General features: G+C 42.1%; 1 protein-coding gene across 9 annotated transcripts in view; it reads left to right on the top strand.

Annotated features, from left to right (window-relative positions):
* LOC109866979 (disintegrin and metalloproteinase domain-containing protein 23) overlaps positions 1–25903 on the top strand; it is a 38123-nt gene extending 12220 nt beyond the window's left edge. For 2 of the 9 annotated variants that reach the window (XM_031795454.1, XM_031795496.1), the window contains 20 exons: positions 513–585; positions 2376–2443; positions 2748–2813; positions 3198–3266; positions 4091–4257; positions 4531–4615; positions 4701–4788; positions 6129–6180; positions 7807–7906; positions 8029–8100; positions 8189–8275; positions 17381–17461; positions 17553–17603; positions 17737–17800; positions 17964–18069; positions 18229–18348; positions 18483–18651; positions 18830–19046; positions 20934–21024; positions 24003–25903. In XM_031795454.1, coding sequence (XP_031651314.1) covers positions 513–585; positions 2376–2443; positions 2748–2813; positions 3198–3266; positions 4091–4257; positions 4531–4615; positions 4701–4788; positions 6129–6180; positions 7807–7906; positions 8029–8100; positions 8189–8275; positions 17381–17461; positions 17553–17603; positions 17737–17800; positions 17964–18069; positions 18229–18348; positions 18483–18651; positions 18830–19046; positions 20934–21024; positions 24003–24048 — 1872 coding nt within the window. In that variant the 3' untranslated portion in view covers positions 24049–25903. Of the gene's footprint in view, positions 1–512; positions 586–2375; positions 2444–2747; positions 2814–3197; positions 3267–4090; positions 4258–4530; positions 4616–4700; positions 4789–6128; positions 6181–7806; positions 7907–8028; positions 8101–8188; positions 8276–17380; positions 17462–17552; positions 17604–17736; positions 17801–17963; positions 18070–18228; positions 18349–18482; positions 18652–18829; positions 19047–19845 lie in introns of all 9 variants that reach the window. The other 7 variants (XR_004203929.1, XM_031795475.1, XM_031795483.1 and 4 more) reach the window with 7 other exon arrangements.
* Positions 25904–27266: the final 1363 nt, after the last annotated feature.

The raw sequence follows: 27266 nt of genomic DNA, 5'->3' as shown, positions 1-27266 counted from the left end.
TGAACTTGGGGGGTTGAATACTCATTGACTCAATACATTTCATTTTTTCATTTTTTTATTAATTTGTAAACATTTCTATAAACATAATTCCACTTTTACATTATGGGGTATTGTGTGTAGGCCATTGATACATTATCTCAATTTAATACATTTTAAATTCAGGCTGTAACACAAGAAAATGTGGAAAAAATAAATGGCTGTGATACTTTCTGAAGGCAATGTATATCAGGCAAGGTCCATGATGCAAATGGAAAGAATAATGGTAATGTAATGATAATGTAAGCTTAATAAAGTATTCCGTTTTTCATGTCTACCTTAAATATTGATTGATGTTGACTAGTTGTGACAATGTGATCATGTTTCTTGTTACGCAGACCAATGTCAATGCCCTCCGAGCCAGCCAATCCCTACCCCGTTATGACCTATCTTTTGTAACTTGATCCCTGTTCCCTGTTCAATGTATCCACCACATTTATCACACCCTTGCTGACAGTTAATGGTTTCCCTCACAGGATACAGCTGCACGACCCCACTCTCTGCGCAGGAGGCCCACCCTCCAGAGGAACAATGACCAAGAGGAACTGGGTAATGAGTTATGCATCTTTCTGCTATCATGGATCTTGCATAACCTCCAAGAGGCCTCTACCACTTTACATCAACACTCTCACGGCCTGTCTGCCTGACATTCCAAAACCGATTGTATACTCTCCTACTAACGCTAACATTAGGTTCCCCACATGATAGCTCTAGACCTGGGTGAAATACATATACACACACTTTCAAATAGCTGTGTTGCACTTGATTTGGTTTGCCCAGTGGAGTGGAACCAATGGAGTGGAAGGGAAAGGGGGATACCTAGTCAGATGTACAACTCAATGCCTTTAACTGAAATGTGTCTTCCGCATTTAACCCAAACCCCTCTGAATCAGAGAGGTGACCTATGCATACTTCAATGTATTTAACCTATGTATTTGACCTATGCATACTTCAATGTATTTAACCTATGTATTTGACCTATGCATACTTCAATGTATTTAACCTATGTATTTGACCTATGCATACTTCAATGTATTTAACCTATGTATTTGACCTATGCATACTTCAATGTATTTAACCTATGTATTTGACCTATGCATACTTCAATGTATTTGACCCAGATCTGGACTGTGTCACAGGACACAGCAGGTTTCCCTCCTATGGCATCTGTGTCTTGCCCTATACCTTGGTGTGTTTGTCTTCCCGGGTAAAGGTCCAATGCAGATGTTTTCATCTCAATATCAAATCATTTCTGGGTAACAATGAAAGTACCTTGCTAGCTAGGTTTCCATCCAATTGGCGACAGATTCTCATGCAGACTGACTCGTTGGGGATAGAAATCACGGCATAATGACGTAGTGCACCCAAAATGTACTTTTTATTTGAAGTTGAACATCTAAAGTTCAATGTGATTCCATCGCATTTTCAACTCTAACCGATAATTGTCACAAAAACTGTTGTGTTAAATAGAAAATGTGCCTACTCTGGTCTTGGTACCTGCGCTCTAGCCAACAGCTCGCAGATACAGTGCGGGTAGGCTGTGAGGGTAGGCTAGGCTTCATGATGAGATTATTATGGATAAGAGCGAAAATATTTGTATTTGTCAAACGGGCAGTCAAGCATCAATCATCATTTCACCCGAATAAGACCGTTGATATTTATTGGAAAGGAGCATCAAGCTCATCACCTTGCACTTTTCACCACCCTGTGAAGTTCATCATAACTTCTATCATCTGTAGCCTAATAAACTGCATGGTTTCCTGAGGACCACATACTATATCATCGTGTGATCCAAGTTTACTTCTATACGATGTTTATTATATCAATACTTGCGCAAAAAGGCGTTCCAACCGCCATTTCTCGCAATTGTACCGACACAAAAAGATCCCACCATATCGAACACACTAATTATCTTTCCTTATTTATTCAGTTGTATCGAAGCTTCCTGTTTCCATCACAACTGTCATGAATTTTTTATACAGTGTGACTGTTTTCAATTAAACTTGTCAAAAAGAGAGCAAAGAGACATTTTTCTAGAAATAATTTTCCTAGGATTGTCTGGGAGTGGTCTGAGTGGGAGGGGGAAACCAGAAACAATAGCTGTTATTGGCAGAGAGGTTTGGAACTCTCTTTCTTATTGGTCTATTAACTAATTTACTGCCTGGTGGCCAAAACTCCATCCCAACAAAACAGGCTGAAATTTCACTTCAATAACATTATCGTCATTTTCACAATTTCACAGTATTATTCCAACCTCATAGCGTGGAAACATAAATAAAATACAGGCAAATCACATTTCTGACTGCACTGGGCCTTTAATGTGCTCTATGTCTCTCTAGTGGAGGAGGAGCAGCTGCTTTCGGAGCTGGAAGACATGTCCTGGCTGAAGCGCAGGAAAAAGCGGGCTGTAAGTCTGTGACCTCATCAGTCCCTTAAAAGGATTTTGTAACACACTCCACCTACTGTAAGTTCATTCACCCCTGCTGTATTATGTAGTGTGTTAAGTTACTGTGTCATGTAACCTTGTGTTACAACGTAACCTCCCAGTATAGGTCCATCATTTAAAGTGACCTCTTTTAATTATCTCTCACAACATAATTTGCAACTCAACTCAGCACCACACAACACGTCATCTTTTGTTGTCTTCCTCTATCCATCTTTCATGTTTGTGTGTTATGATAGTGAACTGATCTGTGTTTTTTTTTCTTCAGATGCCTCGGAATGTCTTTGAGGAAATGAAGTATTTGGAGATTATGATTGTCAGTGACCACAATATGGTATGTGCCCTCAAAAAAAAAAAACAGTCAACACATAGACAGGAAATATGAGTGAGCTGGTGTGAAATATTTCTGCAATGTGTCATTCTTTTACTGTAAAGAATGACTCAAAGTAGTATTCAACCAACTATGCCCACAAGAGGGTGCAACACGATTGAATGTGGTGGACGCATGATTCATATCCTATCTAACATAAACTATCGTCCAGATTTGAAAACACCAGTCTTATTCTATTGTTGGACCGTCGTAAAAAACAACATGCATATTTTATGCATTTTTAAAATGGTGTCGGAGAAACTTAGTATATTTAAGTATTTATTCAAATTGCACTTAACAATCCTTTTTAACCAAAGCTATGTGCCATTGTTTTTGTGTGGGGTGCAGTATAAGCGACACAAGGCCAAGCAGCACACCAGGAACTTTGCCAAGTCGGTGGTGAACTTTGTGGATGCTGTGAGTAACCTCTTCAGTTGGCTCTGAGAACTGATTCTTTACTTTGTACCTCTTTTAAACTCTACAAATATTCAGTCCTCTATTTCCTTTTTCTGGTATATGTATCAGGGTGCCCACCAGAACATCCAGAATAAGGCTAAACTCTGATACTTTACTGGCTGTTGATATGTTTGTGTACCTTGAGGTATATTTTCAGTGCAATCATAGTTGAATCAATTATTGTGTTTTGCAAAGTATAGGAATACCTAAATGTTTATGTGTATGGGTCCAGCACAGGAGGTTGGTGGCACCTTAATTGGGGAGGACGGGCTTGTGGTAATGACTGGAGAGGAATCAGTGGAATGGTTTAAAATACATCAAAGACATGGTTTGATGCCATTCCATTTGCTCCGTTCCAGCCATTATTATGAGCCGTCCTCCCCTCAGCAGCCCCCAGTGGTGTATATCACGTTATGTGTATGTCTATTGAGAAAAGCTGTTCAACATGTATATTAGAGAGCCCCCAGAGGTAGAACCCAGTAATGATCACTTCCTCATGTATCACACTGTACATCTCCTGTACCCTGAGTCGGCCCCATACTATTCAGATTTTGTACTGTATATCTACGGTGTTTGTTGTTGCTCTGTGTAGCCGTGATGTGCAATAACAGTCCCTTGTCTCTCCCTGCTCCCAGTGTGCTTTGTCCCCTGTCCCATGTCTGTCCTCAGACAGTACAGATGATCATTCACACCCAGTGTTCTTCTCCTGTCCCTGTGTTGTCATTTCTCTCTCTCTTTTTCTCTTTCTCTGTGTCCTCCCACTACCCATCATGCGCCGATGACAGATCTTTAAGGAGCACCTGCACACACGGGTTGTTCTGGTTGCCGTGGAGATATGGACGGACAAGGACCACATTCCCATCAGTGTGAAGCCACTGGACATGCTGAAAGATTTCTCTAAGTACCGGGCGCAGAGCATCAAGCAGCACGCTGACTCTGTGCACCTCTTCACGTAAGTGCCCTCTCCTCTCTGTCCCTCGAGGCCAACCCATGCTGCTACTCGCCATATACTGAGACTGCCATTAGTATATCTTACACACTGAGTCCTTATGGCTTCCCAGAATATTAGAGCATGTCAGAGGACTAGGCCCTAATACTTTGGCTTTAGCAATAAAGCAAAACATGTCCATCTATTTCCATTTGTCTTCCAAGGGCAGCTGAATACCTCTCACTTGTCCGTCTACCTGTCTGTTTGATAGTTACTCTGTGTCTCTTTGATGCACAGCAATGTGACCTTCCACTACCGCCGGAGCAGCGCAGCGTACTTCGGGGGCATGTGCTCTGTGAGCCGTGGAGTAGGTGTAAACGAGGTAAGATGTGCTGACTAATGTACATGATCGTATTGTTTGATTACAGCAGAGCAGACGAGTAACTGCTGGTTTGTTGTACCTGCAGTATGGCACCACGTGGACCATGGCTTCGTCACTCTCCCAGAGCTTGGCACAGAACCTCGGCATCCAGTGGGATCCAGCCGCCAAGAGAAGTACAGAGACTGGCTCCCATTCATCACTGCACATTCATTTCTGGCTTACAGACAGACACTATTTAAGGACCAGTTTAAAACATTTTAGGCACATATACTACCGTTCAAAAGTTTGGGGTCACTTAGAAATGTCCTTGTTTTTGAAAGAAAAGCACATTTGTTGTCCATTAAAATAACATCAAATTGATCAGAAATACAGTGTAGACATTGTTAATGTTGTAAATGACTATTGTAGCTGGAAACGGCTGATAAAAAAAAGAAATGGAATATCTACATAGGCGTACAGGGGATCATTATCAGCAACCATCACTCCTGTGTTCCAATGGCAAATTGTGTTAACTAATCCAAGTTTATCATTCTCAAAGGCTAATTGATCATTAGAAAACCCTTTTGCAATTATGTTAGCACAGCTGCAAACTGTTGTCCTGATTAAAGAAGCAATACAACTGGCCTTCTTTAGACTAGTTGAGTATCTGGAGCATCAGCATTTGTGGGTTTGATTACAGGCTCAAAATGGCCAGAAACAAAGTACTTTCTTCTGAAACTCATCAGTCTATCTTGTTCTGAGAAATGAAGAGAAATAAAGAGAAATGCGAGAAATAGCCAAGAAACTGAAGATCTTGTACAACGCTGTGTACTACTCCCTTCACAGAACAGCGCAAAATGGCTCTAAGCAGAATAGAAAGAGGAATGGGAGGCCCCGGTGCACAACTGAGCAAGAGGACAAGTACATTAGAGTGTCTAGTTTGGGAAACAGACGCCTCACAAGTCCTCAACTGGCAGCTTCATTAAATGGTTCCCGCAAAACACCAGTCTCAACATCAACAGTGAAGGGGCGACTCCGGGATGCTGGGCTTCCAGGCAGAGTTGCAAAGAAAAATACATATCTCAGACTGGCCAATAAAAAGAAATGATTAAGATGGGCAAAAAAACACAGACACTGGACAGCGGAACTCTGCCTAGAAGGACAGCATCCCAGAGTCGCCTCTTCACTGTTGACGTTGAGACTGATCAATTAGCCTTTTAAAATGATAAACTTGGATTAACTAACACAACGTGCCATTGGAACACAGGAGTGATGGTTGCTGATAATGGGCATCTGTACGCATATGTAGATATTCCATAAAAAATCTGTCTTTTCCAGCTACAATAGTCATTTACAACATTAACATTGTCTACACTGTATTTCTGATCAATTTGATGTTATTTTAATGAGCAAAAAATGTGCTTTTCTTTCAAAAACAAGGACATTTCTAAGTGACCCCAAACTTTTGGACAATAGTGTATGTTTGTATCAATTTCTTTGTAAGATAGCCATGTTGTGTGTTGTTCTTTCACAGAGGAATGTGGCTGTGCCGACTCCTGGGTGGGCTGCATCATGGAGGATACTGGGTAACGTTCTACTGCTCAGCTGTTATTCTCACTTTCTCTCTCTGTTTCTATGTCTGTCTCTATGTCTTTCTCTCTCAAACACACACACACACACACACACACACACACACACACACACACACACACACACACACACACACACACACACACACACACACACACACACACACACACACACACACACACACACACACACACACACACACACACAGAGAGACAGAGTATAACACCATGAAGCAGATGTTATAATTAAAGGTTCGATTAGGTGAGAGAATAGATTCTTTCCGTGCATTTGTGTGACGGAAATGTGCAATAACGAGCTGCTAACCCCCCAGTCCCCCAGCCCCTCTCTATGATAGCAGGGTATGGCTCTCCCTTCGCCGTAATGACAGGGTGTGCATAGCTGCAGCTCAGCTGAGTCTCTCCTGGGTCATGACCAGCATTAGCATGTGAAAGGTGCCCTGGCGTCATGCTTGTGTTGTTGACAGTGGCTCTTTAGGCACACTGGCTCAGAGTGCGTCACCTGACGTGACTGACTGCTCATACAGCCTCTTGCTCTAAGCTGACTTATGGAATTGTTTTGAAGTCATACCATGGGTAATTTACAGTTCTGGGAACATATCGTTGATACTGAATGTAATCAGATCTTCAACCAAAACCTAATATTAGATCAAGGGAACCTGAGTGAACAAATAACATAACAATTACTGTACATACTTACTTAATTGATTTCATAAACAAAGTTATGCAACACCCAATGAACATGTAACTGGTTGGGCCACCTTTAACTGCAATGACTACAACCAAATGCTTCCTGTAGTTGTTGATCAGTCTCTCACATTGCTGTGGAGGAATTATGGCCCACTGTTGCATGCAGAACTGCTTTAACTCATGAACTGATCGTTTCAAGTCCTGCCACAGCATCTCAGTTGGGATTAGGTCTGAAAAATATACAGAAATAATTGTATAAAATATTACATTTGGCCTACTATAGCCCATAGAAATGCATTGAATAACACATTCATAAATGACAAAAAAAAGACAGTCAAAAAAGAAATCATAAGGAATAATGTTTTGAAGTGTCGGTCCTATATCTATGAGATATTAAAAAAAAGCTCAGGAATTGTACCAAAAAAATGTGTTTTGAATATATTTAACCACTTATTTTTGCTGGCACAAAACTACCTCCGTATTTCCCATTCATTTGTATGGGTTACCTTCAGACGAGTCCCGTGACACTTGTGGGAGCCGTAGAGCAAAACGGAAAACACCACCGTGTTGCCCTACATCCCCTTTCTATAGAACGGTCATAATACTTTGTTGACCAAACCGTTCGGATGCTACAGATGTTTTCGTGAGAACGTCGACTTTCAGGATCTCACCTGGTCTGACAAACAGCGCTGTAGCGCTGACACTTACCCACCACAGATGCAGAAGGATGCCATTGGCGGATGTGATGAATGGAGACGCAGCCCATGCAAAAAAAGATATATCTGTAGCTTAACCTGACGGATTTTGATTGGGATTTTGGTGTTATGTTACTTAGATTGACGAACCGCTGCATCAATAGACTCTAAGGGGTTTAAAAGCTGGATGTTAAAGGTGGATGTATCCCTTAACCCACAGGGTCCAGCATCCCCGGATGTTCTCCAAATGCAGCATCTCAGACTACAAGGAATTCCTGCTGAAAGGCGGTGGATCCTGTCTTTTTAACAGGCCAAACAAGGTGAGTCAGATGAGAATAGTTCATGTTGTGGTTGTCATACAGCAGAATATCAAAGACATATATGGTATATAACCAGTAATAAAAATACCATAATAACCCTCTGATTGTTTTTGCTTTGGCAGCTGTTTGAATCCACAGAGTGTGGGAATGGATACATTGAGGTGGGAGAGGAGTGTGACTGCGGCGCTAGATCTGTGAGTTACGATGCAATATTATTCTATTTACATCACATTTATATTATTCGAATACAGTGTCAGACTGGTGGTGTCGTCTGTGTTGTAGGAGTGCTACAAGGAGTGCTGCAAGAAGTGTTCCCTAGCTAATGGTGCACATTGTGCTGATGGACCTTGCTGCAACAACACTTGTCTGGTAAGGGTTTTTTAATCACTGTGTAAGTCTGCTCACTAAGAACCAGAATGGCTTTTTTCTTAGTGTACAACAGCTGAAGAACATAGGCACATCCAGGTCATTTCTTGCAGGTGCTGGAGTTATAGGTAAACTCGTGAAAGATAAAAATAAAATGCGGCACACTGCTGTTCATGCTCCCAGGAGATTTTATTGATACAACGTTTCAGGTCTTCATTAGGCATCAACATCCCAGGTGGGGTGGAAGGACCTATATATATATCGGCAGTGCTCAGTGACATCACTTCCTGAAACAAGAGGTACAAATATATAATATAGGTTCACAATATCAACAGTCAATATATATATAAAAAAAGAAACGTCCTCTCACTGTCAACTGCGTTTATTTTCAGCAAACTTAACATGCCTAAATATTTGTATGAACATAACAATATTCAACAACTGAGACATAAACTGAACAATTTCCATAGACATGTGACTAACAGAAATGGAATGTGTCCCTGAACAAAGGGGGTGGGTGGGGGGGGTCAAAATCCAAAATAACAGTAGTAGTTGGTGTGGCCACCAGCTGCATTAAGTACTGCAGTGCATCTCCTCCTCATGGACTGCACCAGATTTGCCAGTTCTTGCTGTGAGATGTTACCCCACTTTTCCACCAAGGCACCTGCAAGTTCTTGGACATTTCTGGGGGGAATGGCCCTAGCCCTCACCCTTCGACCCAACAGGGACCAGACGTGCTCAATGGAATTGATATCCGGGCTCTTCGCTGGCCATGGCAGAACACTGACATTCCTGTCTTGCAGGAAATCACGCACAGAACAATCTGTATGGCTGGTGGCATTATCATGCTGGAGGGTCATGTCAGGATGAGCCTGCAGGAAGGGTACCACATGAGGGAGGAGGATGTCTTCCCTGTAAAGCACAGCGTTGAGACTGCCTGCAATGACAGAAAGCTCAGTCCGATGCTGCTGTGACACATAACCATACTCTTTTTTTAGTATGCTGCTATAGGCAAACTATCAGTATCTGTATAATACAGTGGGGCAAAAAAGTATTTAGTCAGCCAACAATTGTGCAAGTTCTCCCACTTAAAAAGATGAGAGAGGCCTGTAATTTTCATCATAGGTACACTTCAACTATGACAGACAAAATTAGGAAAAAAAATCCAGAAAATCACATTGTAGGATTTTTTAATGAATTTATTTGCAAATTATGGTGGAAAATAAGTATTTGGTCAATAACAAAAGTTTATCTCAATACTTTGTTATATACCCTTTGTTGGCAATGACAGAGGTCAAACGTTTTCTGTAAGTCTTCACAAGGTTTTCACACACTGTTGGCCCATTCCTCCATGCAGATCTCCTCTAGAGCAGTGATGTTTTGGGGCTGTTGCTGGGCAACACGGACTTTCAACTCCCTCCAAAGATTTTCTATGGGGTTGAGATCTGGAGACTTGGCTAGGACACTCCAGGACCTTGAAATTATTATTTTTACGAAGCCACTCCTTCGTTGCCCGGGCGGTGTGTTTGGGATCATTGTCATGCTGAAAGACCCAGCCATGTTTCATCTTCAATGCCCTTGCTGATGGAAGGAGGTTTTCACTCAAAATCTCACGATACATAGCCCCATTCATTCTTTCCTTTACATGGATCAGTCGTCCTGGTCCCTTTGCAGAAAACAGTCCCAAAGCATGATGTTTCCACCCCCATGTTTCACAATAGGTATGGTGTTCTTTGGATGCAACTCAGCATTCTTTGTCCTCCAAACATGACGAGTTGAGTTTTTACCAAAAAGTTATATTTTGGTTTCATCTGACCATATGACATTCTCCCAATCTTATTCTGGATCATCCAAATGCTCTCTAGCAAACTTCAGACGGGCCTGGACATGTACTGGCTTAAGCAGGGGGACACGTCTGGCACTGCAGGATTTGAGTCCCTGGCGGCGTAGTGTGTTACTGATGGTAGGCTTTGTTACTTTGGTCCCAGCTCTCTGCAGGTCATTCACTAGGTCCCCCCGTGTGGTTCTGGGATTTTTGCTCACCGTTCTTGTGATCATTTTGACCCCATGGGGTGAGATCTTGCGTGGAGCCCCAGATCGAGGGAGATTATCAGTGGTCTTGTATATCTTCCATTTCCTAATAATTGCTCCCACAGTTGATTTCTTCAAACCAAGCTGCTTACCTATTGCAGATTCAGTCTTCCCAGCCTGGTGCAGGTCTGCAATTTGGTTTCTGGTGTCCTTTGACAGCTCTTTGGTCTTGGCCATAGTGGAGTTTGGAGTGTGACTGTTTGAGGTTGTGGACAGGTGTCTTTTATACTGATTACAAGTTCAAACAGGTGCCATTAATACAGGTAACGAGGGGAGGACAGAGGAGCCTCTTAAAGAAGAAGTTACAGGTCTGTGAGAGCCAGAAATCTTGCTTGTTTGTAGGTGACCAAATAATTATTTTCCACCATAATTTGCAAATAAATTCATTAAAAATCCTACAATGTGATTTTCTGGATTTTTTTCTTCCTCATTCTGTCTGTCATAGTTGAAGTGTACCTATGATGAAAATTACAGGCCTCTCTCATCTTTTTAAGTGGGAGAACTTGCACAATTGGTGGCTGACTAAATACTTTTTTGCCCCACTGTATGTGTGTGATGTTAGATAAGGTCTCTAATGCTAACAAATATATTTATTTTCTTGGTAACCTGAACATTGTCTGGTTATCATCTAGTTCTCCTCTCAAGAGGAACCTTCTTACTGTGACAAATGCCTGTGATATTATTACCCAGGTTATCACTCAACCAACTGCAGTGTATACCAATAGTGTTGGATCTGTGACATCTACTTGTATTGATCCTATCTTCACTAATTCTGCAGAGCTTTGCTCCAAAGCAATATCAGTTCCCATTGGCTGTAGTGACCATAACATTGTGCCAATGACAGGGAAAGCCAAAGTACCAAAGGCAGGGCCTAAAGTTATGTATAAGATATCATACAATATGTTTTCTCGAGACTATTTGTTGAAGATGTAATTTTTTTTATCTTGTCCTGAAGTGTATAAGGATGAGGATCCAGAACAGCACTTGGAGTATTTGTACACTTATTCTTGCCAATTGATGACAAACACCTGTTAAGAAACTGACTGTGAGAACTGTTTGAGCCCCCTGGATCGATGATGAATTGAGAAATTGTATGGTTCAAATAATTTATGCAAGAAAGGTGGCAGACAAGTCACACTGCTCAGCTGATTGGTTCACATACTGTCAATTGAGAAATTGTGTGACTGAAGTACATGAAAAACTATGGAAAAAGACTTTGGAGCACCTTTAATTGATTTTTTTTTGCCCAAAATATAATTTATCTCCATCGTTCATTGAGGTTGATGGGTCATTTATAACAAAACCTTTTTGATATAGCCAATCATAAAAATTACTATTTCACTGGCAAAATGGACAAACTGAGAAGTGGAATGATAACATTGAACAGTAAACCATCATATTTTTTGTATTGAAAATAATGAATAATAAGTAAAAGAAGGATTGCTGTTTTGTGTTTGGTCAAGTTTGTGTGGAAGAGGGGAAAAAATATTGTTATCCATCAATAATGATAAGCTACCAGGTAGATGGGAAACTATTGAGAATGGTAGCAGATTGTATTGCCAGGCCTATTTGCCATGTCTTTAACCAAAGCCTAAAGGAGTGCGTGTGTCCACAGGTGTGGAAGGAAGCTACAGTAATTCCACTACCTAAAAATAGTAGAGCACTCTTTGCTGGCTCTAACAGCTGACTAATACGTTTGGTGCCTCTTCTTAGTAAACTGATGGAGAAAATTGTGTTTGTAACAAATACAATGCTATTTTTCAAAGAACAAGTTAACTACTGATTTTCAGCATGCGAAAAAAACCAACATTTATTTATCTAGGCAAGTCGGTTAAGAACAAATTCTTATTTTCAATGACAGCCTAGGAACAGTGGGTTAACTGCCTGTTCAGGGGTAGAACGACAGATTTGTACCTTGTCAGCTCGGGGGTTTGAACTTGCAACCTTTCGGTTACTAGTCCAACGCTCTAACCACTAGGCTTCCCTGCTACCCCGTATAGTGAAGGGCACTCAACTTGTACTGCACTGACTCAGATGACTGATGATTGGCTAAAATAAACTGATAATAAGATCATAGTTAGAGCTGTATTGTTAGATTTCATCACCGGCCATCACATGGTTGGAGAGTTACTTATCTAATAGGACCCATAGAGTGTTCTTCAATTGAAGCTTCTCTAACATCAGATATGTACAGTGCGGTATCCCTCAGGGCAGTTGCATTGGGCCGTTACTCTTCTCTATTTTTACGAATGATTTGCAACTTGTCCTACAAGAAGTTAAAATTACTATGTATGCTGATGATTGCACACTCTACACATAAGCACCTACAGCCAGTGAGCTCACTGAGACTCTTAGCAAGGAGTTACAGTCAGTGTCGGGTATTTAACAATAAACTGGTATTAAATACATCTATAACCAAAAGCATTGTATTTGGTTCAACGGATTCTCTTAGACCTAAACCTCAACTGGAGTTGTGCATAAAGGGTGTGACCATTGAACTTGTTGAAGAAGCTGAACACCTTCGAGTAACATTGGATGGTCAGTCATCATGGTCAAGTCATATTGACAAAGTTGTTGTGAAGATGGGGAGAGATAATGTATGTCTGTTATAAAAAAAAGATGATCTGCGTTTTTAAGACAAAAATCAACTGTACTAGTTGTTCAGGCTCTGATCTTGCCCCATCTTGATTACTGTCTGGTAATATGGTCAGGTGCAGCAAAGAAAGACATAGCAAGCTGCAGCTGGCTCAAAATAAAGCAACTTGCCTGCACATACAGATGTTACTCGTAGGAGTTCAGCTTCTTCAACTTGTTCAATGGTCACAACAACAGGCTTGATAGTCTTTCATGGTTGTGGCTTCTCTTTTAGTCTTTTTAAGAAACATTTGTGTGTTGAAAATGCCTAACCACTTGTATAATCTATTTGCATACACTTCAAACAGACACAAATACCAGACATGTCACTATGGGTTTCTTCACTGTACCCAAACCAAAAACAGATTTAATGTGTCGCTCAGTTATGTATAGAGCCATGTCATCATGGAATGTTCTGCCACCAGAGATTACTCAAACAAAAAGCAAGTTTAGCTTTAAAAAACATATTGTATCACAGCTCCTCTTTCTAAAGATCTTTATTTAACTAGGCAAGTCAGTTAAGAACTTCTTATTTTCAATGACCACCTAGAAACAGTGGGTTAATTGCCTTGTTCAGGGGCAGAACAACAGATTTTTACCTTGTCAGCTCAGGGATTTGATCTTGCAATCTTCCTGTTACTAGTCCAGCACTCTAACCACTATGTTAGGTTACCTGCCACCCCATCTAATTGAACTGTAATGTATATAAGAATATGAATAGGTACAGTGCCTTCAGAAAGTATTCACACCCCTTGACTTTTTCCATGTTTTGTTGTGTTACAGTCTGAATTTAAAATGGATTAAGTGTAGATGTTTTGTCACTGGTCTCCACACCATACCCCATTATGTCAAATGTTTTTTAATCGTTTTTACAAATTATGAAAAGCTGAAATGTCTTGAGTCAATAAGTATTCAACCCCTTTTTAGGGAAAGCCTAAATACATTCAGAAGTAAACATTTTCTAAACAAATCACATAAAAGTTGCATGGACTCTGTGTGCAATAATAGAGTTTAACATGATTTTTGAATCACTACCTCATTTCTGTACCCCACACATACAATTATCTGTAAGGTCCCTCAGTCAAGCAGTGAATTTCAAACACAGATTCAACCACAAAGACCAAGGGATGTTTTCCAATGCCTCGCAAAGAAGGGCACCTATTGGTAGATGTAGATTGGTACAAATTGGTACAAATACAAAAATCTGAAAATTGATAATCTCCTTCACTTTGGATGGTGTATAAGTCACTACAAAGATACAGGCGTCCTTCCTATGTGGCAGGCGTCCTTCCTAAGTGGCAGGCGTCCTTCCTAACTCAGTTGCTGAAGAGGAAGGAAACCTCTCAGAGATTTCACCATGATGCCAATGTTGACATTAAAACAGTGACAGAGTTTAATGGCTGTGATAGGAGAAAACTGAGGATGGTAGTTATTCCAACATGGTAGTTACTCCACAATACTAACCTCATTGACAGAGTGAAAAGAAGGAAACTTGTACAGAATAAAAAATATTCCAAAACATGAATTCTGTTTTGCAACAAGGCACTAAACTAATCCAGCAAAAAATGTGGCAAAGTTATTCACCTTTTGTCCTGTATAAAAAGTGTAGCTCAGTTGGTAGAGCATGGCGCTTTCAACGCCAGGGTTGTGGGTTTGATTCCCATGGGGGATCAGTCTGAAAATGTACGTGCTCATTACTGTAAATTGCTCTGGATAAGAGTGTCTGCTAAATGTAGAACATGGAAGGTGCTATGTTTGGGCTGAGTACCACTCTCCATATGTTCAAGCATAGTGGTTGCTACATCATGTTATGGGTATGCTTGTAGTCATAAAGGACTGAAGAGTTTTTCAGGATAAAAAAGAAAAGCAATGGTGCTAAACACAGGTGAAAACCTAGTTCAGTCTGCTTTTCACCAGACACTAACCTAAAATGCATTGCCAAATCTACACTGGAGTTGCTTACCATGAAGACAGTGAATGTTCCTGAGTGGCGAAGTTACAGTTTTGACATAAATCTGCTTCAAAATCTATGGCAAGATCTGAAAATGGTTGTCTAGCAGTGATCAACAACCAATTTGACAGAGCTTGAAGAATTATGAAATTAATAATGGGCAAATACTGTCCAATCCACGTGTGCAAGGCTCTTAGAGACTTACCCAGAAAGACTCACAGCTGTAATCGCTGCCAAAGATGATTCTAACACGTATTGACTCAGGGGTGTGAATACTTATGTAAATGAGATATTTCTGTATTTAATTTGCATAATATTTCCAACATTTTCTATAAACATGTTTTCACTTTGTCATTAGGGGGTATTGTGGGTAGATGAGCAAAAAAATATTGAAAAACATTTTGAATTCAGGCTGTAACACAACAAAATGTGGAATAAGTCAAGGGGTATGAATACTTTTGTTGTATACCCCCCCTTTTCCCCTCAGAACAGCCTCAATTCATCATGGCATGGAACTACAAGGTGTGGAAAGCGTTCCACAGGAATGCTGGCCCATGTTGACTCCAATGCTTCCGACAGATGTGTCAAGTTGGCCTGATGTTCATTGGGTGGTGGACCGTTGCAGTTCTTGACACAAACTACCATACCCCGTTCAAAGGCACTTCAATCTTTTCTCTTGCCCATTCACCCTCTGAATGGCACACATACACAATCCATGTCTCAATTGTCTCAAGGCTTAGAAATTCTTGTTTAACCTGTCTCCTCCCGTTCATCTACACTGATTGAGGTGGATTTGAAGTGGATCGAATCAATAAGCAATCATAGATTTCAGCTGGATGCACCTGGTCAGTCTATGTCATGAAAAGAGCAGGTGTTCATAATGTTTTGTGCACTCAGTGTATAAGTGTATATACACTATTCAATTAGGGTAAAAAGCTGTTTGGTTTTTGTTGTCAGGAATCTTGCCATGGAGGCAGCCCTGCAGAGTGGTCACTTGCTGGCACAGCCACAAAGTCATAAAATCTGATTTTAAACATGCAGATAATCAGGCCTTGACCTGTGCGGGGGTGGGTGAAATAGCCACGTTTGTATGTGAAACTGAATTTGGCACATTGGCCACATTTTTAATTCCGGTGGGTACCCTGTGGGCACACGATGGTTGAATCAACGTTGTTTCCACTACGTTGAACCAATGTGGAACAGATGTTGAATTGACATATGTGCCCAGTGGGTAGTCAGATTTGGCCACAAAGTCTTTCAGGTTTGGGGGTCTTTTGAAGACCATACATGGGGGATGTTTAAAGATGGGTTTCAGTTGTGGATCAATGTCAACAATGTACCAGTGCTTCCTGATAATGTCATTGAATGCCTTCCCCAAGGCGTGAAGCATGAGGGGACATGTTCTGCTTTTCCTTTTACTTTTGGTTGAAGGCTTTCTAATTATGTTAGACTTTCAAAATGATCATCGGCATGTTTGACCCAATTATCTTTGTACCCCCTTTCCTTAAACCTGTGTGTGAGGTCCGTGGTCTGTTACTGGTAAGAAGCATCAGAGCTACACATGAGACATTTAATGAGTGGAGGTGGATGGAAACGGTCACCTCTAAGGACAGTGTTCCTTTCCGTAGGTTTCCTGTAAAGTTCGGTAGAGAGGGACATTTTGTCCTTAATAACCATCACATCAAGAAAACTGATTTTGATTAATGGTTAAAAGGAGGTGCTCATTCATAGAGTTTAGATAAGCATGGAGTTCCTAGAGTTCTTCCTGAGTCCCTGTATAGATCAGGAAAATATTATCTAAATATCTAAATGTCAGTTGGCTTTTCATAGCCGATAATTAAGAGTATCTCTACCACTCCTGCTGTCTCTAGAGGGTTGAAAACAGCAGGTCTGGGACAGGTAGCACGTCTGGTGAACAGGTCATGATTCCATAGCCGCAGGCAGAACAGTTGAAACTGGAGCAGCAGCACGGCCAGGTGGACTGGGGACAGCAAGGAGTCATCATGCCAGGTAGTCCTGAGGCATGGTCCTAGGGCTCAGGTCCTCCGAGAGAGAGAAAGAGAGAATTAGAGAGAGCATACTTAAATTTACACAGGACACCGGATAAGACAGGAGAAGTACTCCAGATATAACAAACTGTCCCTAGCCCCCCGACACATAAACTACTGCAGCATAAATACTGGAGGCTGAGACAGGAGGGGTCAGGAGACACTGTGGCCCCATCCGATGATACATATAGGACATTCCACCCCCACCTGGGATATGGATGCCTAATGAAGACCTATGGGTCAAAATGTTTTATCAATAAAATCATCTGAGAGCATGAACAGCAGTGGGCAGCGTTTTCCTTTAGTTTTTTTTCTTAGTGTTGCATGAGATACCAAAGTGGTACAGGAAATTCCACTCTTTTGTTTTTTCTCCCTCTATGTCAGTTCTACCCGCGAGGTTATAGTTGTCGCTATGCGGTGAATGACTGTGACATCTCAGAGACATGCTCAGGAGACTCTGGCCAGGTGAGTTGGGCTCTAACCATTATACATCTCTGAGAAAGGATGAAACCTTCAGCTCTGTTTAAAGGAAATATCTGTATATCGTTCATTGTAGTGCCCTCCTAACCTTCACAAACAAGATGGCTACCACTGTCAAGTCGACCAGGTGAGCAGCATGATCACTGAGACACAACGACATGCTCATATCTATTCAGATTGTACGATTCAGAGAATGGTCGTCACCATAAGCTTGCTTGAACAGATAGGGAATGAATGAGTGTGCCCTTTTGTCTCTTTAGGGACGCTGCTATGGTGGAGAGTGCAAGACCAGGGGGAACCAGTGCAAATACCTCTGGGGTTCAAGTGAGTTCAAAATCCCTTTTGCTTAAGTTGCTTTGCTCACCGCAAGATATGCAAAAATATTGAGACAGAATCTGAAACGGCTGTCTGCGCTCCACTTATGTTGGCTTGTTGTGAGGTGTGGTCATCCTCCCTTTCTCCTCTCCTATGTTGCGTCTTCCTGCAGAGGCGGGAGGCTCCGAGAAGTTCTGCTATGAGAAGCTCAATACAGAGGGAACAGAGAAGGGAAACTGTGGGAAGGATGGAGAGAAATGGCTCCAGTGCAGCAAGCAGTGAGTTGAACATGATACCAAATATACACTGCACGCTGTAGTTGTGCACTATGCCAGAACAAACATTCAAGTGTCGCTGTATCTGTTCTACATCAATGTAGTACTTACAAAGTATCAGTGTTCCCTTAGCTCTAACTCTCTCGGACTCTCTGCCTGCAGCGATGTGTTCTGTGGGTCCCTGCTGTGCAGCAACATAGGACGCAACCCCCGCATCGGGATGATGAAGGGAGACATCACCCCCACCTCCTTCAACCATCAGGGCAGGCTGGTGGACTGCAGGTGAAGACAACCGTCTCACCTCACATGTCAACACACAGAGACAACAGCTACGGATACTCTCTGACCTCTCTCCTACGGCACCCTCTCTCTATCTCTCGCTCTCTGTCTCTCTCTCTCTCTCTCTCCCTCCACAGTGGTGGCCATGTTCTTTTGGACGATGAGACGGATTTAGGCTACGTGGAGGACGGGACGCCCTGTGGGCCGTCCATGATGTGCCTTGACCGCAAGTGTCTGCCCATCCAGTCCCTCAACATGAGCGCCTGCCCCAGCGGGCCCAACAGCCAGGTGTGCTCAGCCCACGGGGTAAGTCCAGGGGAGCTGCTTAATCTTCTAGGTGTACCCATACGAGCCCAGAGGATTACCGCAACCTTGAATGCTCTATTATTAGCCATGAGTGTCCACAATGGTGTCTCCAGTGACAATGTCAATTAAGTGACATATTCACTACAATGTCAACAAGCGTGTAAAATCTCATCCCCAGCATGCGGTAACCATTGAACCTGGGACGTATTCACTTGTTATGGAGCATAGGTTAATGAAGTCCTCCCTGCCCGCCTCTCTTGCTCCCTCTATCATACCTGGCCAGGTGTGTAACAATGAGGCGACGTGCACCTGTGACACGACATGGGCGGGGACAGACTGCAGCATGCCCGACCCCCCCAAGGAGCCTGCACCCGCAGAAGATGAAGGACCAAAGGGTTTGTTTCCATCTAGTTTTCAGAGCGTCCCTATCTCCTCTCCGTGATAGACTAAATATAACGTCCTTTCTTGAGTACGGTCAGTCCATTGTGTTTTGTATCACATTGAAAGTAGATTTGTTAATATGTCAGGTATTATCAAGTACCCTCTTCTGTCTAAAGATCAACGCTACATGTCACAGAACATTTGCACATGTCAATGTGTTTGAAAGGTCATTCAAGATGGCGCTGGCTTTTAACTACTGTGCCTTTTAGTTCCTGTTTGTCTGTTTTTTAATTTGTAATAGTTTTTAAATAGTTTTTTTTATTGCTGTTTTTATTGGTTAACTTTTATTGCTCTTATTGTTTTACTACCATGTTTTATTGTGTTATTTTATTGTTGTTATTTTAAAGTGCTAATTGTAACAGCACTTTAAGCTGCTATTGCTTGTATGAAAGGTGCTAAACAAATCAAGTTTATTATTACCATTAATATTGTGATAATAACATGGAACAGGTACACAGATACGTCTAATGATTCCCAGGAGAATAGAGAAAGATGTTCTAGCTGAGGCCTCTAGCTGCTAATATCACCATGCATCACAGATATAGAGAGCCTGTTGAACATAAACACATTTCTATTGGCTGTTATAAGTCAGTGGATTTCCTAGGGCTTTCGACAGCAGGTGGAGGGGAGGCGGAATGGACAGTTGCCAAGGGAACCGCATCACTCTACCCATGTTACTGAAGCAGAACAGAAGCCTGCTGTTTGTTGTGACCAGGTGGTAATAATGATAATGCTCCTTTTCCCTCTGCGCAGTGAGCGTGGCAACTAACAGGCTGATAGGGGCAGTAGCAGGGACCATTCTGGCCCTGGGGGTGATTTTTGGAGGCACGGGGTGGGGAGTAGAGTAAGCATCTTTATCCGTTTCCACAGCTCTTCCTCTCATTGTGGTGCCTCAGTGTGCTGGCTGAGGGTCTCGTGACCCGGCCTGAGCCCGTGTGTGCGTCCTGGTGGCTTTGTCTCGTGTTGGTGGTGACCATATAAATGTCATGTGATTGGATGTTTCAGTGTCATGTGATTGATCGATGGATTCCCCATATCCCGCCATTTCCTGTTGTTCCCCCATTATTATTAGTCTCCCTCTTCCTCTTTTTTTCCTCTTCTTCTTCTTCCTCTTCTTCTTCTTCTTCCTCTTCTTCCTATTACTCGTCATGTGGCTCCTCTTCTGATCCTCTCCTTTCTGGGGCATGTGGGGCATGGAGATAGACCCCAGTCAAGGGAAGTGATTCGCAGTGAGATAGCCTGTCTTTCAGTGGTGGGCTGTGTGGTGACTGGGACTGCCAAATAGTGCCATGTGGTCATTTTCCACGATTCAAATCCTCATATAGATCACCTAAGACAGAACCTTTATGTAACCTGTCATCGGAAGCTAATGTAGGTTAGGGTGAGACTGTAGCTAGGTACATGCCACCATAAAGGAGTAAAACAACTCAGTTTAAGATGATACAGTAAGAGAGAGGTCTATGGTCTCTGTGGTTTGCTGTGTGCTTAACCACCATGTTTATCGGGACCATTGCTCTGCCCAACTTTTCAACTTAGTGGTCTGTCTTTTCAGAACCTCCGCCCGTAGACAATAGACAATAGGGTCCCTGAAATGTAGACTTGACCTTTGAATTTACAAGCAAAGTGCTACATCACATTCACGATCACTACTACCATGGTAACATTATTGTAGGAGGGCCTGATGAGCATGCAAAAAATATACCACAGACGTAATCAGTCAGTTCAATGGGTATTCTCATGCTATGTGTTCTTGTTCTTAACATCTGTGTAAGATCATCCATGTGTAGAGAAATGCCATACGTGAGGCGCTCATTGTCTTTCTCCCCCATAACCCTTCGCAGGTCCTAGTGCCACCAATCTTATAATAGGCTCCATCGCCGGAGCCATCCTGGTAGCTGCCATAGTGCTGGGGGGGACTGGATGGGGCTTTAAGTAAGGAACACGCCGCATGTCTCTCCTACCGTGACTCTGGCATCCCTGCTGCTGCTTATAGACACCAGGGTTTGAGCTCCTGCTACAGAATATAGACCCAAGGGGACACACAAACATACCTGATATGTACGTCAGGTCAACCACACATAGACTTACATAGTAAGCCGTGAACACACACTTAACATAGACATATTTAAAGTAATCTTGCCTGTGCTCATGATACTTAACATTGTCTTAAAGTAACTGTCCAAGTGAAAATCTCACTTTTAAAAGTTAATATTCTGCTAACTGATACCCAAATAATGTTGTTGAGTCATTTTAGACTCGTATTTTTGGCCAAAGCATAAATTGGAGGGGAAAAAAACACTTAAAAAACCCCACTTCAAACTTGTATCTCAAACAGGGCGTTTAAAAAATGCTTGCTATTTCCTCATAGAGGATGACGTCATCCTCCTGAGGAGGCTCAGCTGGCCAATCAATAGTCTACTCGCATTAATATTTTTAATGACCAGTATACGCCCACACAATTCGAACACAGAAAATATGTTTTTTTTAACAGTACAATTGGAAGGAAAACTATTTAACACATATTTCATAGAAATCTGGAAACATTGGACAGTTACTTTAATAAAGGTCCACATTCAGTAATATAGGGTGATTATCATAGAGATTATGTTGGAGAGGTGGTGGGCATCTGTGCGTCTGTGGCAGAACCTCAAACTGATAAGACGGGCACAGCTCAAAGCTTGACGTGCATGTTCAATACAGTTACTAAACCGGCTGGTTAGGGCGGAAGGTAGCCTAGCGGTTAGAGTGTTGGGCCAGTAACAGAAAGGTTGCTGGTTTGAATACCTGAGCCGTTAAGGTGAAACATCTGTTGATGTGTCCTTGAGCAAGGCACTTAAACCTAATTTGCTCCAGGGGTGCTGTACTACTATGGCTGACCCTGTAAAACAACACATTTCACTGCACCTATCTGGTGTATGTGACAATATAACTTATATAATTTTTTTTGGGGGGGGTAGCAGAAAAATAATTTTATCAGTTTTATAAGAGCACTTGTTCTTATTACTAATTTAGTCTATGGATTAAGATGATACCTCCTTTACACATACTCTTCCAGATTGTACATGTCTACACTGAGCATACCAAACATTAGGAACACCTTCCTAATATTGAGTTGCATCCCCACAAGCTGTTGAGTGTGAAAAACCCAGCAGCATTGCAGTTCTTGACACAAACCGGCACCTACTACCATACCCCGTTCAAAGGCACTAAAATATTTTGTCTTGCCCATTCACCCTCTGAATGGCACACACACAATCCATGTCTCAATTGTCTCAAGGCTTAATTATCCTTCTTTAACCTGTCTCCTCCCCTTCATCTACACTGATTGAAGTGGATTTGAAGTGGAACGAATCAATAAGCGATCATAGATTTCACCTGGATGCACCTGGTCAGTCTATGTCATTAAAAGAGCAGGTGTTCATAATGTTTTGTACACTCAGTGTATATACACAATATTCAATTAGGGTAAAAATGCTGTTTGGCTTTTATTGTCATTAATCTTGCCGTGGAGGCAGCTCTGCAGAGTGGTCACTATCTTGACATCAATAAGGGATCATAGCTTTCACCGGGATTCACCTGGTCAGTCTATGTTATGGAAAGAGCAGGTGTTCTTAAATGTTTTGTGTACTCAGTGTAAAATACATAGCCAGCTAGTTTACTGTGTGATGCAGTATGCTATGTTCCCTAATCTGAGGAATCAAGTGCCAATCGCTCGCTAGTAAGCCTGCTGTCTCAAGCAACAGGAGTGTTACACACCCTAAATCTAAAGTAGGAGAAATAAGGAGTTGATAAGTGTTATACTGCAGCAACCAAAGCATGCCAGTTAGCAACGCATCATGTTTCTCACCCCAAAAAATATTTCTGCATGTAGACTTGGTTGACTTGGAGAAGGTCAGTTCATTGCACAAAGGCTGAGCCCAACTCAGGATGACATGCTCCTGGGTTACCATACTCTTATCACTACCATAATCTTTTTCTCAATCTGGTACGAGGGTTCAAGGGTGAGAGTTTAAGCGGAAGTGGTGAGAGAGAAGCCAGGGCCATATTGTTGGCCGCAGCCTTTGTGCCATGGCTGGCCACACCCACCTGGATGGCCAGGCTCCGCCCTAGAGCAGAGCAGGACTCCTGGACCCGCCCACACCAGCTGCCATTGCTGCCTGCTTCACAGACCTGGTACAGACACGGCGCATTGAGCTGCATGACCCACCACGCACATCAATAGTGCCACCTCCCACTGGCCTACTATTGAAACAGGTGCATGACAGACTGCTAGAAGCCCCACATCAAGCCACATTACGGGGAGGTTATGCATAACTCTCCTGTTGGTGTTATCTTGTTGTTGGTGTTGTTGTCGTTGTTGTTGTTGTTGATGTGCTGTTGTTGTCTCCTCTTTCCCCCTTTAATAGAGTACATTTTTGTTGGCTCTCTCTCTCCCCCCAGATGGTAATGTTTTGAATGGAACTAATATATTTTCCTGTCAGAGATGGTAATGAGAGATTTGTGTCCTATCCTTGTCCTTGTGTTTTGGAAAGCTAACTGTATGCCACATGGACTAGCACAGCCTCTTCTCATTGCCTCCAGCACCATATTATGGTTGCACAGTTGAAACACAAAATGGATGTCATTACAATGCAGAAGAATTGACTCATAGGTCAATCGGAAAGACTTAACGACAGCATTACACATACCAATAGTGAACATATCAAATCAATCTAGGGGGGATCTAGTGACCTCACTGAAGCGCGTAGCTGCAGGGAGCGGTCCAGTGCGAAAGGAACAGATATGGCTCCTGTTGTCTAAGAGATGAGTGTGGCTGCTTCTCCACGGTGCACTGACTGTACCACCATCATCAGTAATATACCATGTATTGATCCCTGTCTTCTTTCCCCAACTCTCCCCTGAACGCGAAGAAATGTGAAGAAGCGACGGTACGACCCCAACGCCAGTGCCATATAAGGCCGGAGGAGAGGTCGAAGGGCGCAGAGGGATCCTCTGGACTGCACTTACAGCTGCTGATTTTTGGCATTAGATTTACTTGAAAAAGAAATAGAGGACAATTTAACAAATTCCATCTTAGTCATGTAGAAATGCAGCCTTCTTCAACCCCACCCACCTAACAACCCCATCCTGATCTCTAGAGCCACAGAACTCCTCTCCTTTTCCTTTCATCGTTAGTGCCAGTGCACAGGCGTTCAGGCGGAACTCACACCATTATATTCTCTCACCAGGCATGATTTCCCGCACAGAGCGTGCAGCTCGCTGGCTCTGGCATGAGGGGCCCTCGCTAAAGGACTTTGCATGGCTACCAAAGCTATGAACGACACACAGCAAATCAACAAACAAAAAAAAAGAAGAGAGAAATCACTACTGAATCGTCAAATGGAGGAGAATAGCCTCATTAAAAAACAAACACGGTGGTACCCTGAACAGGCTCCTCCTCCTTAGGTCACCACAATGAGAGGAAGAGGGCTGCATGCTAGAACCCAAATGGGAAATGCAGACCACATTCAATAAATTGAAGCATATATCGGGCAACATTGTACATAAAAGAGGAGAACGAGTTCAGATTCTGAATTATAACATATCATTTTACACTGACACACTCTTGCTTCTGTTTTATCTTTAAGCATGTTGTATAGCGGGTGTTTTTGGCAATGTTAATGAAAAACAGTAACGCAATTATGATTTGGGCCAAAATGCTATGGATAACCAGACATGTCATAGTCTGTCTATTAGGTGTTACCACGCGCTACATTCTGTATTTATCCAATATAGAGGTCAAGGGTCAGGTTCAGTATACACAGTACAGATGAGAGGTCAGATTTAGGGGTCTACATGTGTCTTCTCTAGAGGTCAGGGGCACAGTGATGGTGACAGAAAGAATGATCGCAGATTATCAAGTCTATGACTGACGTCATGGGGTTCCTTAAGTACTTCCAGTAGTGACTCAAAAGCCAAAGAATCAATCACGTGGAATGTTTGGATGTTGTCGCACACAGAGCACTTTCCCCTATGTCTGCAGTCTGTGTGCCTCTCTCTCCCAGTGCTGCAGACAGGCATGCAGTGTGTCCCTGCAGATTAGTCCCAACTGTGTTACCAGGTGGTGTCACTATTTAACAGTCCTCATCAACACCCACTATACTGGCTAGCTTGGCGCTCTCCATAAACTCTTGCTAGAAATCAAGTTCAGCTCTACTGGTACGCTGCATGCATTCACACTATAGTGGGCTTATAATTCTATAAGGGAGTCCCAAAAATCCGCAAGCTAAAATACGCTACAAAAGATAGGTGCATGTCAACAAACAAAACATTTAACTTTTATTTCTATGCAAAGAAAGATATTGCACAAACTTATGGGTTATTAAATGTAATAATGATATCAGTATAAACATGGAACAAAAACCTTTGCGAATCAGACAACCTTTTGTATTCGGCCACTCCCACATCTCGTTTCATTTAGCTTCAAAGTACTGAACTAAAGAATGGAAAAGCATAATTGAATTCATATGTCCAAGTGAAAAGAACATCCTTTTACGTTTGTGGAATCAAAGGAAAATGTTATTTTTGTGTGTTTTTCCACCAATCTAAGATGACATTTCTAATCTGACATACTGTATGTGCCGAGGCCTCAACAGGTTACTTTTCCAGGACTTTAGTTTCCAGCCCAGCTGACAGACAGACAGTTGGTGTGTTCCAGGTGCTGCCATAGCACTGGCATTGTGTAAACCTCCATATTAGTCATCATCTCGTGTCCCTATCAACACTGCATCATGTACAGTTGGACCGACGAATAAACTACTGAAGTATTTTATCCAAGTGCCTCTGTCTTTCTTTTGAGCCTTAGAACTGTAGAACTGTGCCTAAAGGTCCAGTGCGGTCAAAATGTGATTTTCCTGTGTTTTACATATATTTACACACGATGAGGTTGGGAATAAAAATGTTAAATTGTGAAAATGATGATAATGTTGTTTTAGTGTAAGAGCTGTTTGAAAAGACCAGTAGAAATGTAAGCCTGATTTGGTGGGATGGAGTTTTGGCCTGCCTGGCGACATCACCAGATCAATAACAAAGAGAGTTTCAAACCTTTCTGCTAACAACAGCTAGTTTTTAGGTTACATATCCCCCCCATTAAGCTTGTCCAATTAGGCCCCTCACCCAGACCACTCCCAGACAGTCCCAGCACAATTATTGCTTGAGAAATTGCTCTTTGCTAAGAAGCAATTATTTTTTAATTTTGACCATTTCAATTTTTTTTATAACAGTAAGGTACTTAATTGTTACCCAGAAATGTTTTGATATTGGGATAAAAACAGCTGCATTGGGCCTTTAAATAATGCAGTCAAGCTATAAAAGTGCAGTAGAGAATGAATACGAGGTTAGAGCATGTTGTACTGTGCTTGAGTCGGTATATAAATCCATCATGTGATACTGACCACCTGTTCTCAGACGTGTGTGATATGAACTTTGAGCGTACTATAAACATGTAGGTGGGCCCTGTGTCACGAAAAGATCGAGTCATCAGCCAGGAAGTGCAGCTCAAACTCAAACGAAATAAAGTCCTATAAAGTGCTATAAAGTGCTATAAAGTGTTGAAGCTTTTGTCACATATGTACAGTGTAACAAAACCTTTCCAAATGTTTACACCATCTAATGAATAATGATTCCTAAACTTCCTGCCTATAATCACTCTAACATTATGATTTGAACTTTAATATTCCCAATTTTGCTGAGGTGATTGCTTCCTTTAATTGAAAGACAATTCTAGTGTCTTATCCTGTCAAAACACCAAAGAGAGAAAAGGTGGAACTTCCATCAATAAAACCTCTCTTAAGGTGTCATTAGAAGGATGAATGACTTGGTGGTAGCCCACCGCAGCCCACTTATCTATGGCTTCTCACTAAGGCTGCAATTAACTCCCAGATCACGCATGCATGTGGCATTTCACTAAAAGCATCGGCACACGGCTTTACGTAGCACGCCAGTACTCCCGTGTGTTTCGTCTGCACTGCAACCGGAAATAAGGACTTTCCAAGTTGACCCAGAGTCAGATCTCCTGCTGTCTTCCTTTCCGTGACTCTTCAGCTTGAATGAAGCTGGGCTGTACTCATGGCTGTGCAGCAGTCTGACTCATTCACTCAGGAATATGGTTATACCCGAACTGCTTGAAATAGGAT

This window comes from Oncorhynchus kisutch, linkage group LG2 (genome assembly GCF_002021735.2).
Source record: "Oncorhynchus kisutch isolate 150728-3 linkage group LG2, Okis_V2, whole genome shotgun sequence".
NCBI lineage: Eukaryota > Metazoa > Chordata > Actinopteri > Salmoniformes > Salmonidae > Oncorhynchus > Oncorhynchus kisutch.
This window is presented reverse-complemented; position numbering and strand designations above follow the sequence as displayed.